The 14,766-nt window shown below is 36.7% G+C and overlaps 1 protein-coding gene across 9 annotated transcripts in view; it reads left to right on the top strand.

Moving 5' to 3' along the window:
- TJP1 (tight junction protein 1) overlaps positions 1-14,766 on the top strand; it is a 158,291-nt gene that overhangs the window by 552 nt on the left and 142,973 nt on the right. For all 9 annotated transcript variants that reach the window (XM_015638900.2, XM_015638899.2, XM_019007927.2 and 6 more), the window contains exon 2: positions 8,600-8,732. In XM_015638900.2, the coding sequence (XP_015494386.2) occupies positions 8,600-8,732 (133 nt within the window). The remainder of the gene's footprint in view (positions 1-8,599; positions 8,733-14,766) is intronic.

Genomic DNA, 14,766 nt, shown 5'->3' with positions numbered 1-14,766 from the left:
GCTCCCGGCCCGGGCTGGGCACAGCCGGCTCCGAATTCCCTGCCTTGCTGCTGCTGCTGCTGACAGGTGTACCGAGAAAATGCGAGCAGGGAGACGCAGGTCTAATAGATCAGTGAGCGCCAGAGGTAGTGCTGTTCAAATATGGTCATTTTTCCTTAAACCCTGCGTTTCCCCTCACTGATTCCCACTCTTTTTGTGCCTGCTGATTGTGTGCTGAACTGATTTTTCTGGATGAATCAACAAGACGTTATGAAAAATGTATTATAGTGGTGTAATGTGGGTGAGTAGGGCACCGATAGGAGTGTGGCACTGCGATACCCGGTCACTCGTGGGCAGACAGGAGCCCACTGCTAGCTCGATGGGAGCGGTGGGACGTGTGTCATCATCGGGACAAATCATAAGGAGGAAATATGTGAACTTGTCAGATCTTCTGAGAGGAAGATATCAATCACAAATTTGTACACTGAGAATTTCTTACCTGTAAAAAACCAGGAGTGATATTTAGGTGGTAGTGGTCATACAGTTCTTTCACTGTACTTATCTGGTCCTAGTGAAGCAAAGTAAAGTGTCACAGAAGGCATGATAGGTCATTTTATTTAAACATGGATACTTTGCAAATAAAAATATTTTCGTGTCAGCAGTTATAGCAAAAATGGGCCTTACGTGAATTGTACAATGTGGGTTTCTTACATCTTTATATCACAGTTTCAACTAGTATAGACAGTGTCAAGAAAATGTATCAATTGAAGAAATGTGATGTGGAACTAGTAAGCTTTCTATCATTAATTCCAGATCAGATAGGACACAGTTTGATGAATCTGTTCATTCTGATTGTAATGAAAAAAATCAAATTAAGTTTTTGACAAAAATATGTTGCCATGCAAATAAGGTTTATTACATGTAATCAGAGATTTTTGCAATGTATTTGGTGGTTTGATTCTGATTATGTAAGTTACATAAAGTGTACCATACCTATTTTATTCTCCCCAAATGCATCTCCTGTCTGTGTGCAGCAGGAGATGCAGTTGTGTGTTACATCTTTTGAGAAGTTTAATTACGGGAAATATAATCATGGCAGTTGTTCTATTTAATATTTTTTATGTCTTCTTGGAAGTGTTTTATTTGCTGGCCTGTTAAGGGAAAGCTATATATATTTGTGTGCTTTAAAAGTACATCTGAGAGGACCTGATTCAACTCCTACTCTGTCTTCAGTTGGAGTTAGATCTGCTCTATATTTTCTTGTTTCATGGTGAGATTCTGTGCTTTTTGAGGCGCAGCAAAATATTATAGTGGCTCCACACTAATACATACCACAAGCATTGCATTTCATAACATTTCCAACTTGACATCATGTTACTGCAATGCTGTGTGAAGATTTAATTGACTAAAAGTGTTAAAGAAAAATAAGGCAAGCTTTTTTTTTTTTTAATTTTAGGGAGATGTGTGAATTACTTGAGCATTTGAAAGTATGTCTCTGGGATATTCTTGTTAATAGGTGACATGATATGTATTCTCATTTTCTTTAAGAACTTTAATAGCATTAGGCATTAACTGTATGGATAGATTTTATGCTTATGGATAAAATACTATTCTCTGATGCACTTAGAGAAGTGCTTAAAGATACTTTGTCATGTTAATTTTTTCTTATTTGTGCACAATCTGTATCAAATAATGCATTAAGAAAATCTGAACATTAGAGAGAAAATACGTTGCTTTTACTCAAATCAATGTGGAAGTAGTGTTTGTGTATATTTACAGTACTTAAACCAAAAGCATAGCCCAATACTTTATCACTGGAAATCTCCAAAATACCTAAAGAAAACACATAAATCTACTCCGTGTATAGTCAGAGGGTGCTTTTTAATCTATTTTTATTTGTTTATTTTTAAAAGCTTAAAAAATTCTGTTTAACCAATGAGATTCATAAGGTCTTTGATGTGTGAATCCATACTGTAAGTGGAAACGAAGCCATAATTTAATAAAAAAAGGGTTAAAATCCTCATCCTTTTGTTGGTGGAGATAATCCACCAGAATCCTACTGAAAGAAAATGAAAAAGGTAACAGCAATGTTTTATTTCTTTAGAGAGCATCTGCCACTCCAATTTCCCCCTGATTTCCCCCTCACCAAAACCCAAGTCCTATTCTGTGATGTGTGGAAGCAGAGCTGCAAATGAAAATACCAATATCTCATGATGGGTTAAGAATAAATAGTTATTAAGTGACTAAGAATAAACCAGGCAATTAAACAGAGAGAAGAAAGCTGTGCCACAGGCTTGCAGTAGGAGGTGGAGGAGACAGAAACCTGCTTTGTGTGGAGTTTATAATTTTATGATGAGGTTTACTTGGGGCAGTAGTTTTGGACTCAGTGCTGGAGGAAGCTGCTCGAGTCCTGAACTGCTGATTCAGACCCTTTCCTGTGTGTGTGCAGTGTTGTAATCTAATATGTAGGAGCCTAAACGAGATGAGTAGGATGTTTTTAATCCTCTTGCTGGAGGGACAGTATTTGGATACAAAAACCACCATCATAACTCTGCTAGTACAGGTTGAATGCAGCAGGGGCTAACATCTGCAAAGGTGGTCATGAAAAAACTGACACCTGAACTGGGAGTAGTTTAAAAAGAATAAATTTTTATAAATATTTACTGAAACCCCAGTATGTGCAACCTGAGTCCTTTTACAATAGGGAAATGCTAAGTCACATTATTAAGGGTAGCTACACAGGTAGACCATAATTTCTTGTCAAACTGATTGTTAAGTTTCTCTGCTGCAAGGAGAACAGTGTAGGCAAATAAATAAATAAACAAAAAGAGAAAAAACAACAAAACCCAACAGGGTATCATATCCATTCTAATAGTTCTTCTCACTAACGTTTCCTTCTGTTTCTCACAGCATTTGCCTTTACTCTGAAAGAGTTCCTGTGCTTTGGCAAACACCCCTGCTGTTCCCCTTGGTGCAGGGGAGTGCAGCATCATGAAAAAAAGGTGAAAAGCTCAGTTAGTGCTTAGTTTTCATTGGGGAGATTATGGAAATGGCCGAGACTATACCATATTTACATTCTTTTAAGAATGATTGGTAGTTGTCTGAGGCAATCTAGGTTACAGAGAAGAATGCAGGTGCAGTGCACTACAGAATTTAAATTTGTATTTGAATTTGACAGGATCCAGTTCCCCTGTTTGGTGATATTGTTAAAAGAATGTGATACAGAAACCTGGATGTTAAATGATAGCTGCTTCTTGTAAGATACTGCACAGGCACATTTATTTTCAAGTGTAGGAGTATTTGAAATCAGTGAGGAGTAACCAGCATGTCTGGAATTAAGCAATGATCTGAATGCTTTGTTGTCTCAGAGTCTTTGTATTTAAGCTGAGTCTTGGCTGTAGAAGCCCAGGCTTATAATGAAGAATGTCTGTTTTATCATTAGGACCATCCCTAGGGAGAAAAGTGCCATTGTTTGTTTATGTTCCAAGTAGTGTCATATTTAGTATAATTAAATAATGGAAAATGTCACCTTAATGCAGGAGAAAGAAAACATCAAAGATTGATATTCTTGGTGTTTCTACAGAACTCTATGGAAAAGTACAGATCCTCAGAATGGATATTTTCCATTTTTGATTGCTAGTTCCATTTAATATTGTTTGAAATGAGGATAAAATTTTCAGTTTAGCCTGTTGTAAAGCTTTATTTATGTTGAAAGTTAATTAATACTTTTTTTTTCCTAAGGGAGGCCGGATATCATCCTTAGAATCAACATACTTGCAGAGGTGCACAAGTATTCAGTATAGCAGCTGAATGCTTGGTGTCTCTAGCATTGTTTCAAACTTATCTTTTATTTTCTCAAAAAAATGACTAATATTGAGTAACTGTAATTGTTAGGACTTCCAGTCTGATCAGTGGGAGCAAATTTCAGCTTTTCCAGCCTTATGTTTGAGCCAGAAACCAGTGATCACACTGAGCTGAGCCCGGCCTGCGTCCTCGCTTTTGGTGGTGCTGAGGAAACCTGGCTTCTAATGGGAGGTATAATAATTATGGGAACTTTATACATCTCTCTGCTGAGATCTGTGTAGCTACCAGAGGCAGAACTTCCTGAGAAGTGTCTTTGATGTTGCTACAAGAACTTAAATGCTTTCTTTATAGGATAGGCAGGCAACTTGCAGTATATGAAAAATGTAATAATTATGTCACCATTAGAAGTCATGTTGAGGCTGCATAGTTGTCAAAACCTTGTGCAGTCTGCATTAACTCTAGTGCTAGTACTGCACTTGGAAAACAAACACAGAAAACGTGTCACTGTCATTTCAAAACAAGTTTTTTAAACATTCTGGTGCTGACTTTTATAAAATTGTTAGGAACTCTTATCACTGAACAAGAAGAGAGTTTATGAAGTTCTTGAAAGATTTTCAATGTAACTGGTCTGTCTAGAAACTAAGATGACATTAGTAATTCCAGACATAATTTAACTTTTAATAAAACAGGTAATATTGAAATTCATTATAAATAGTAATGATATCTGAGTAGACTATAAATATAGCTTTTATTCATAAACTCTTATTATACTCATACCATCTGATTATTTTATAATATGTATTAAGTTATTAGCCCTTGATATGACACTTCACCTTGAAGTCACTGTTGCACATTATTTTGTTAGGCTATTGTGCTTGTCAGTGGATACAGGTAGTGAAAGTTTAGGTTTTTTGCTTATTTTACAAACTAGAGAAATAATTTAGAGTCATGGTTATGTAATCTGATATATGATCAGGAAGCAGTCAAGGTCAATGAAACCATTGTAAGAATTGTGTATAATAAATAAGAGCCTCAGACTCCAGGTGGGATATACAAAATGGTTCAATTTTACTCGACTAAAATTGTCAAAAGTTAATGAATTGGATGCCTTAATTTAGGATTCCTGTGATAAGCTCCATTAAAAAGGTGTTGTATTTCCAGAATATTAAACACATTATTTGAACAAAACCAGCAAATTTGAAGGCACCAGGAATTGTTCACTACCTTCAAAGATCCTTATGCTATATTCTACTTTTTGAAGCCCTAGTCTTCCTTGAACATATCATTCCTAGGCTTTTGTTCAAGAGTACTTGCTTTAAAGTAGTTGATGGCCTGCAAATATTTTAAAAGGGTTCTTACATATTTTTCTCCTTTAGTCTGTGACAATTCCTCTATACTCCTGATGCAGGCATTACAGTGACTTAGCAATTCACTCTTAATATTAAACTTCACTTTTCTTAATATTGTACTAATATATATTCAGAAATTTAAATAAAAGTTGAAAGGAGTAATCAGATGCAGCAAATTTTATTAGTAAGTATTTTTTTTAAGTTAAGGTTCAGATGCCAGAACCATGGAGCATCGTGTTATAGTTTCAGTATTCACTTAAAAAGAATAGTTTCTCTGATTACAGTGAACACTTTGGGAACACAAAGCATGATTCAAAAGAGAGAAGGATTTAAAAATATGTTTTTCAGATTTTTTAATAATTTATTTTTGAGTCAGTCTCAAAACACTTTGGACCTTTTCTCATGAGTTTGCACTCGAGTGGGTTTACTTTCTAACTTTGTAGTCTGAACTTTTGAGATGTATTCACTGTGGAAATATCTAGTATTTGAAGGAGTTCCTGTTGCAGTACTACATGAGTGCTACTGGAAATGGATTCTTGAGAGTGTCATTTTTGCATCCTGCATTCTGCAAAACCTGGGTAAAATTGATCCAGGTCTGTTTCAGGTCTGCTATTGCTTCCCTTTGCTAAAGGAAATGTTATTGCTGGTCTGTTATTTCTCCCTTTGTGGGAGGAGTGGGGGCACTGCAGAAGCTGATAGTTAATTAGTCTGCACTTGTCCCAAAGTTTCCTCACCAACCACAGAGTCAAAAACCCCCATGATGCTGTCAGTATGGATATCTGGCCTCAGATCCTTCCTTTGGTGTACATACAGTGCAAAGCTTCCCAATTCCCAATATCAATGATATTGATTGGTTTTCTTTGGTTGGTTAAGTAATACTTTATTTGCTCGTAAAGAAGTTAATGATTTTATAAAGGATTGGAGGGAATAGATAAATTGTAATATTCCTTTTCATATAGTTACATATTGAAAGTTGCATTTAACTTTAAAAATACTTTTCTGTATCTTAGAAGCTAACAAGTAACAGCCATAATTTATTCTCCAGCAGAATGAAAGGATAGCTGGACTCCAGTGGCAGCAAGTTCATTTTTTCAATTGGCTGTAAAGAGTGAAGCTCCTAAACAGAAGGGCCTTTTAAACATACTACTAGCGTAGTTATTTTTTAAAACTGTGTAACTTTGATTAGCCTGTTATTTGTTTGGGCTTTTTCCATGTGAATAGTTTTCTTTTTTATTTTAAATAAAGGTTTTTGGTTATCAGAAAACATTAAAAGATTTGCAGCTTAAAGAAATGCACCTTTGTGGGTAAGCCCCTAAAGTAAATGGCTTGAAATGTTATTCAAAATAAGGAAAAGCCCAGTGTAGCTTACAGCTGCTAAGCTTTTCTCTTAAGTGTAAGGAGAAAGTGTAACATGCCAAGCATTTGATTCATCAGAGGTGCATTTGAAGATTAATTAACCCAAATTATAAGTAATGGAGTAGGCAGCCCTCAAAGATTCCCTTTACAGAGAATAAACAGAGACTCTGACAGTAGGGGAACAATGGATCTCTCTGAGGGCTCCAGCATCTGCATTTGCCATGGACACAGAGTGTGTTCAGTTAGGTACTTGAGCAGAGATGTTTGGAGCACTCTGTTACAGAGAGACATACACACAATAGCAATGTGCTGTCATTGTAAATGTCACTGTCTGTGCAACAAGATAGAGGCTGAGCAGTTGTCTTTATTCGGAAATCTGTCCTGGTAATTCCTGAAGGCATTTTAGCAGGGAATCCATGATGTTCTTGAAGTTTCTGTTGTGTGAACAAATATGTTACTGTAGTAGGCAGGCATGGTTCTCAGAATTCAATCCATATATGACTAGACAAAAAAATCCAGTGCAGTCTCAGCAGGAGTTTCATATTGTAATTAAGATGTATGGATATTATAGTTATGTTTTCAGGTAGAAATTTGCAGTTTTAAGTTGGAAATAAAATAACCCAAGGGGAAAACCATCTAAACCAAATTACTATGTTATCAAGAGAACTTAGAGCAAGTTTGTTTGATGAATGTCAGAGTGCATGTGTAAAAACCCTGAAAAATCAGGCATCTGAAAGCAAATTAGTGATTTGGTAGTTGCAGTAATGCAACAAAAAGAAAAAAAGAAGGGCTTTATCTTTATAAATTGAATAAGAGATTTGAAAGGATGTGCTTTAATTTTCAAGTTTGGGTATATTTGGATAACTTCTCCCTAGCTGTCCCATGGGCATATTATCCTGACCATGATGGTGTGTAGACCTGGAAGTCTCACTAATCAAACAAGTGTATTCAGCATGGCTATTGTATTTTGTATTTGCAATTGTGTATTTCAGGAGTTGATGTGGCCCCCTATGCAATGTCCTGTTTTGGTGATGCATATGTTTAAGACATCTCCACCTTCCTTTCTTTTTTTGCACAAACATTTATGTGCATACTAAAGCCATTAATCCAAGTGAAAGAACATAAAAACCGTCCTAAAGTATTTTTTTTGTGTAAGGAATCTTAATGGTTTTTGAGAGAAATACTGAAATAGTGTAAGGACTAGGGAAATGCAAAAAAAATACGTATTATTTAAGCTGGTTTTTGAAGTCTTCTATGGCTGCAGTTGAGAAATAATATGGAATAAGTGTAAATTTGGACATGAAGACTTCAGGTTTTTAGGTAATTCTTGGTGAGTGTATTTGCTAGAATACAGTTTTTCTTGTCCTGAAGTGCCAGTCTGACTAGGGACTATTTTGTATTTGAAATATTCACATCACAAATCCTAATACACTTAGTTAATTGTTAACCCCACTTAGTTCTGATCATTAACAATTTCCAACAAGCTCATTGAAATATGAGATTGCTTCCTCCAAATATTTTAGTTATGGACTCCCCCTAGGACTATGTGTAGATTATGATATGATGAAGAGCCTTATCAAGTGTAGTTGCTTAATATATTACCCCTATAACTTTAACAGATGCTATTAATGTCATTATTGTTGGTTGTTACTCATTGCTAGAATAGCTGAAGCACCATCAGCACTCAAACTGAAAAAGGTAAAAAGCCAAATACTGCCAGGCCTCCTGGTGATTTAACTGACAGCTGTCAATGTGTATCACAGCACTTGGGTTTCCACTGAAGAAGTAAAGAAAAGTAGTCCTTTTAAATTTTCAAAAGTTAAATATGTTTTTCTATACTGTATATTTTTTTCTGATTCTACTCATTTTTGTACAAAAAACATAACTTCAGGATGTTTTTGACAAGATCTGCAGGCAGTGTGGTCTTGATGGGAGCTAGACTTCTACATACTTGTGGTCTTATTTTGGCACTTAGTGATTGAAAACTGTCACTTGGATTGACATTTCTTGTATGTATAGCATGGTAATGTGTTTTCCTTTGTAAAGTTTTTACTCTAAGCAAATAAAATAATATATTATTTGTCTGATATGTGGCTCTTTTTGTTTGGCAGGGTAACTCCATCTTCCGAAAATCCCAATGGTGCTACCTGTAGTGTAAGTCAGGGAAAGCCCTCTTTAAGAAGAATAAAAGGGAGAATACACAGAAGCAAAAGCCTTGATAGCATTGATTTCTGTGAATTCACTGTAAGTACTATATCTTTTACATTTATCCTATGTGAAGTTAAGAAAATCTTATTAATAAAGCATTTTGCTTCTTGCATTGGGTTTACCTGTTTGACAGATTAGCAAAGGTATTGTACTTAATGTTTTAATTGCCTTGCTATACTGCCAAATATTTCGAGCAGTGATGTACAGCTACATTCTTGCTCTTCAGTGACCATGAGACAGAAATTTCTATGTCAAATTTAAACATTGTTGCCTGTGTAAGATTAAGAAATTGACTAGAAATAGAGTAAACATAAAAAACAAAATATTATTTCAAATTATATTTTTATATTGAGATTTTGGATATTGTGTTTAAAGTCAAACATTGCTTTTTACAAAACCCAAAAAACTATTTCAGTTGCACATGTCTATAATAAAGTGCTAGAAAAGGAAATATATTTATCTAAAATATGTATATGCTTATAGCACTTGAAAGCTGGTATTACAGGTGATAGTTACTACAATTAGGCAGTACTGGTATATTCCTTTTCTCTTCTCTTTGGTTAGGGGGTAAATATGTTTGTGTTACAATTTCAGAAACTTCAATGTGATCATGGTAAAGAACTGTGACAACCTCCCAACTAACTGGGGGGAATTTGGTCAAAACAAATTATATTCTGATAAACTAAAATAATGTACTGTTTAAATACTTAAACAATGTCAAAGAATATGTTAAATTATAAATTGGTTATGAGATACGAGGATGAAAGAGCTAAAAAGTATGTGCTGTCTTTAAAATGTAGAAATCAATAGTGATGTGAAGATATTGTCTGGCATTGCATGGTGCTAGAAACAATATCACTATAATTTTCAGATGGGATTTGGGGAAACATCTTTAAGGCATAGCAGTGGTTTGAGTGTGTTGTCTTTCAGTGGGATGTTTTCCACAGATGATGCCAATAGCATAATTGGTATTTTTTTCCTCAGGACAGTTTTGTTTCTAATTGCGAAGTCCTGCAGCGCTATCTTTGTGACAAAGAGCTTGTTGTTTGCTGTTCAGGGAGGTACTGAAGTGAGGATGTGGTGTGTTGTGTGGTGCCCAGATACTTCTGGATACGGCCAGTCTTGCACAGCCGTGTGCCCTGGCTGGGGAGTGTGTGAGGGAGCTGTGCTCAGGCTGTGCTGCCCCATTTCCAGCTGCCTTAGGTGTGTCTGTGCTAACTGATCCCGCTGCAATCATCGCTCTGCTGAAGGTTACAAATTCTCCTAGTGAGCAAAATTTCCTTCTGCTATATGGGTCTTCGTCTGTGTGGTCCTATTAAGGAGTTTTATCTAAATCTATCTCTACTCTTGGGGCCTTCAAAGAAAAAAAAGATTATAGCCAACGGTAAAAAGAATTTCTTGCATGCCATAAAACCTTTGCAAAGAGATTTGAGACAGATAGTAATGGGCAAGTCTGTATCTGTAGCATACAAATGTGCAGAGTATGTACATGTATAAATTCATACATTAATAGCTAAGTATTGATAATTAGGATCAGGACAGGAAGTTCACTTTTTCTGAGGTCTCGTGTTAAAGGATGACACAGATTTAAATAGCTAAGCAGTCAAATCAGAGTTAAAATATAGATTTTTCTTGCTGCTACATAATTTAGAATCATAATGAAATATTTCTTGATATTGTATAAGTGTGATTTTATTGTTCTCAAATTGTGATTAAAAATAGATCTAAAGAAGTAATGGAGTAAATTAGTATGCCTAAGTCTTTCAAGAGTGTTCTCAGAACTGAACATTTTTCATGTTAAGAGTCTTCATGTAGTAAAAACACTCAGGCACTGGCATACAGAACATAATTAAAAATTAAAACACAAAGTAGCTTTTTAAAATGTTCTCTTTACAACTATTTTATGCTGTAATATATTCATTTTATACACAGCAAAGTTGAAAAGTTTCATATTTAAGTATGTGGATAACTTATATGCTGACAGCATCCAGTGAACTGTTGGTTTCATTCATCATGTAATGAGATCCATTAATAATTCTGAATGTTGCTGGATTTCACTTTAAAATAAGTAATGTCCACATACATCCTAAACTAATCATTTTTGGGAACCTTTTGTTTAAAGGTTTCACTCAGCAATTTCTTACCAAGAAAAAATCCTAACAGCAGAAAGACATAAAAAATAAGTTATGCTTTCTTTTCTCCAAGTGAATAAATGGGTCCCCAGTGGGGAAGTTCTGCATTTCGATGCAGTATGTCCATACAAATATTCAATACATGAAAATGCTATATTTACTACTTTACTGTGACTTCACCTGAAGCTGGGGACAAGTTGTAGGAGCTATGTTAAACAGGGAGGCTCATTTAAAAATAGGTTTATTCTTTGCAAGGGTGGGAATAACCAGTGAAGAGCCCTTTGCATGTGTAAAATCTCAGCAGTGGACAGGGAGGGACTACCATGGGTGGCTTCAGAGGGTTGTCTGGGCAAGGTGATACTGCCAAGTCTGTTGTTTACCACAGTGTGGTAAAATCTGAAGTTTGTGCTATTAATGGCTTTTGGTTATACCTGTGGCTCCTCATATGGGTGATGTACCTAAGGGTGTAAGAGAGCTCCTTGCCTGTGGAACCACATCTGATGGCCTGCTGCTGCAGTGACCCATTGCAAGCCTCAGGTACTTGTATGTTCCTGCTCTGGAAGTCCCTGGCTCGAGGCCAGGCTGGATGGGGTCCTGGGAAACCTGATTTAGTGGATGCATCCTTGCCCATTGTGAGGGTGGAAACTAGGTGAGCTTAAAGGTCTCTCTGAAACCAAGCAATTCTATGATTTGTGTGAGACTGTCAAAGCAAACAGTTCCCAGTTGGGGCATTGCATACCTATATTAACATCCCATACCTGCCTCACCTGTATTAAGCTCATAACACCCTTCAGGTATAAGTTCTTCCTGATTACAAATTGTGAGAATCTGCAGGACTGCTGACAAAAGCTCAGTTTTATTTCTTAGTGATACCTCTGCTGTCTTAAGTGGATGATACTGGGGTTTCTAAGTGATGCCTCCTTTTACCATTTTGCTAAGGCAGCAAGTGAGAAAATAAAGTGATGAAATTATGTTAAGCCACAGAGTGATAGCACAGCAACTCCCTTAAAATGTGTATCCATTTTCAACTTCTTGCACCCTTTTTCTTTTCTTTATCCTCTCCATGTATTAGCAGTACCACTTAGTTAGATTAGCACCTGTTTACCCAAACAAAGTAAAATCTGATTTATTGCCCTTCAGTTCTTCTTTAAAGGAGTATCATCATGCTGTGCTGTGCCAGACATTAGCCCTTGAAAAACTGAGTTTTAGTGGTATGTATAAAAAAATACGCCTGTATTTTATGTTGAATATTGGCAAATGGTTGTTGTCTACCCAGGAATGTTGCAGTACTCATTGTCTACATTGCAGAAAAAGGGAGAGAAGATAAAGAATAGCATTATCAGCTCTTGGAGGCACATTTGGAATACCTACTACTTTGTAGATTGAGCTTATTGTACTAGTGTTCCATGACATCCATATTTTCATCTTCATTACTCTGAAACAACCCCTGGCTTTGTACAAGCTACCCCAAATAGCACTTCCGAGCCCTGTTCGTCAACAGGGTTTTTGTTGTACTAGGCATTGTGCAAACGTGGTGTGTTTACTCTCAAGGACCTTACAATCTATTTCTAATAATAGGTAAGATGTGACTAACCTTTGATTCTTTAGCTGCATATGGCTCTCAAGCTGTTCAAGTGCTGCACTGATGCTAGGGCTTCTGAAGGTCACGTTGGGATGCAGGTGCATTTTGGGACTGCCCTGCTTGGTAGAGTGCTGGGAGTCATCCTCCTCACTGGTGTGTGAGCTACCTTGGGAGGCTGTGTGACAGCTCAGAGGTGTTTAAATGGATCTTGTGGTTGCTGCCTGAATGGCAGATTTTGTGCAGGTCTTACAGCGCTACAAACACTGACCACCCCTACAATGTGTAGATGCAGAGAAGCCGTTCCCTTCTTTTTCTTTTAGTCAGTGCTGAAGTTTTCTGGGAATGACTGAAAGGGAGACCGTGAAAGCTTTTGTAAGGAGCTCATATAATGAATTTTATATCTAAGGTACCTTTTTTTATTTTTAGTTTTGTAACTCTTTGATTGAACTTGAGAAATTACTGAAATCAGCATCTTGAAAGTGTATTTTTAAAGGAATACAGATTTAAGCCATTCATGCTAAAATCAACCTTTTGGACAAAGGATTTTGTCTTGGAAATCAGAGCACTGCAGTTATTTCCAATATGAACAAGTCCAGTGCTGGAGTCAGCTGGTGCTAGCCTTCTCTCACTGAACATGCACACAGCTAGGTTCAGCTAACCTGCAGCTGGAGCAAAACAGAAAATGTCCAGTGTCTGTTTGCATTGGAGTTAAAATCCAAGGAATAATTTTGCCAGATGTTATAGCAACGCAGGTTTCTTTTCCTCGCTTTCCCATTCCTTTCTAGCAATTCCTTTTTCAGGTGCATTGTTTGTCTCTTCTTGCCATATACTGCCAATGAAGTGATGTTGGCTACAGTTGCTGTGTGCTAATGCTTTAGAGGTCCGTGATGCCAGCATGCAAAGCACAAAACTAACACAGTAGGGTAGGAGATTAGCAAAAAGAGGAGAAAAGAAAGACAGCTAAGTACAAAGAGCAGTCTCAATAAAGCACTGTGGAAAGCATGATAAAAATGAAGAGGTAATGAGAAAGCGAGAATTAGCTAATGTGTGGTTGCCTTCTTTAGATGGGGAATACACATGTTCACCTGGAATAGTAATTTTTAGTGCAGTGTAGTAAGTGTTATGCCTTTGAACGGGGGGTGATACCTTTTATGATTCCTCACAGAGGAGCTGCAGCAATTTCTCTGTGTGCTTGCCTGCTCTCATTAGCAGGATGGAGTGATTGACCTCGCATGCTCTGTGGGGGTGTGTGCCTGGCATGTTCTGTGTGCAGGGAGGGACGTGTGCGCCCGAGCGCTCGGGGAGCAGCTCCCCAGCAGTGGCTGTGTCATTGTGCTGCTGCTGCTGCTGATGCTCTTACCAGCAGTTTCACGTGCTTTATAATTTCTGGTGAAGTTTCAAGGCTCTTTAGAGGCTTTAGTGATTAACTTTAATGGATGTTTGTGATGACATCCTTATTTCACTTCCCCAATCTCTTTGGTAGATTTTTATAGCATACAGCAGGCTTAGACTCAATTTGTTGTTGGAGATGTCCTTACCAGTGTGTTGGGTAACTGTTGCTGTGAGTAGCCCCATTCCCCCAGCGAAAAAAATGTAGTGATCAAAACATAATGCACTATGCTGGTTAACTTGTCATGGAACATATTGCTGAGCAAGGCTGTCTAGTCTGTACTGAAGCATGGATTTCTTGCAGTTTTTTATTTAATTTCATCTAGTCTAAAGTCATCTTCCCTTTGAATCATCTTACAGATGACTTCTGAATAGATATTATTCAGTAATTTGATTTTTGTTTTCTTTTTTAAAATAAAATTCTTCAGTTTTTATGCTTTCATTTTTCTTGATTTTCCTGCTGAGTATTTTAATTTAATATGTGTCTGTAAAACTAGTAAAATGAAAAATGAATAATAACAGAAATGGTATGTATCAGACTCAATTTCTTAGGATGGAGATGTAAGAGCATTCATGTTCTTTAAAAAGTCCTGCAGGTATTTTGATCATCGCTGTGGATGTGGAAGGAAGCACTCATTAGCACAGCTGGAGTCTTGTAGATGCCCTTAATTTGTTACTGTTCAGAGAAGTGTGGTTGTTATGCAGCTGTTTCTGAGATTTAAATCCTCTCTGCTAGCTTAGACTTGCTTCACAATATTGTTGTTGTACTGTAACCCATTTATTATAATTTAATCTGTTGGTGGGTGAACACAGTACTGACTTCATACAGTTTTGGCCAGTTTATTTTATCTAAGATAGTTTAAATAATTTTTAAAAAGGAATATTTAAGCAGTTAGCACATTTTGCAGTTAATGAAATAAAAATACTTTATATCTTACATGTGTATTTTTATGGGTCAAGTATATAT

This window comes from Parus major, chromosome 10 (genome assembly GCF_001522545.3).
Source record: "Parus major isolate Abel chromosome 10, Parus_major1.1, whole genome shotgun sequence".
Lineage (NCBI taxonomy): Eukaryota > Metazoa > Chordata > Aves > Passeriformes > Paridae > Parus > Parus major.
This window is presented reverse-complemented; position numbering and strand designations above follow the sequence as displayed.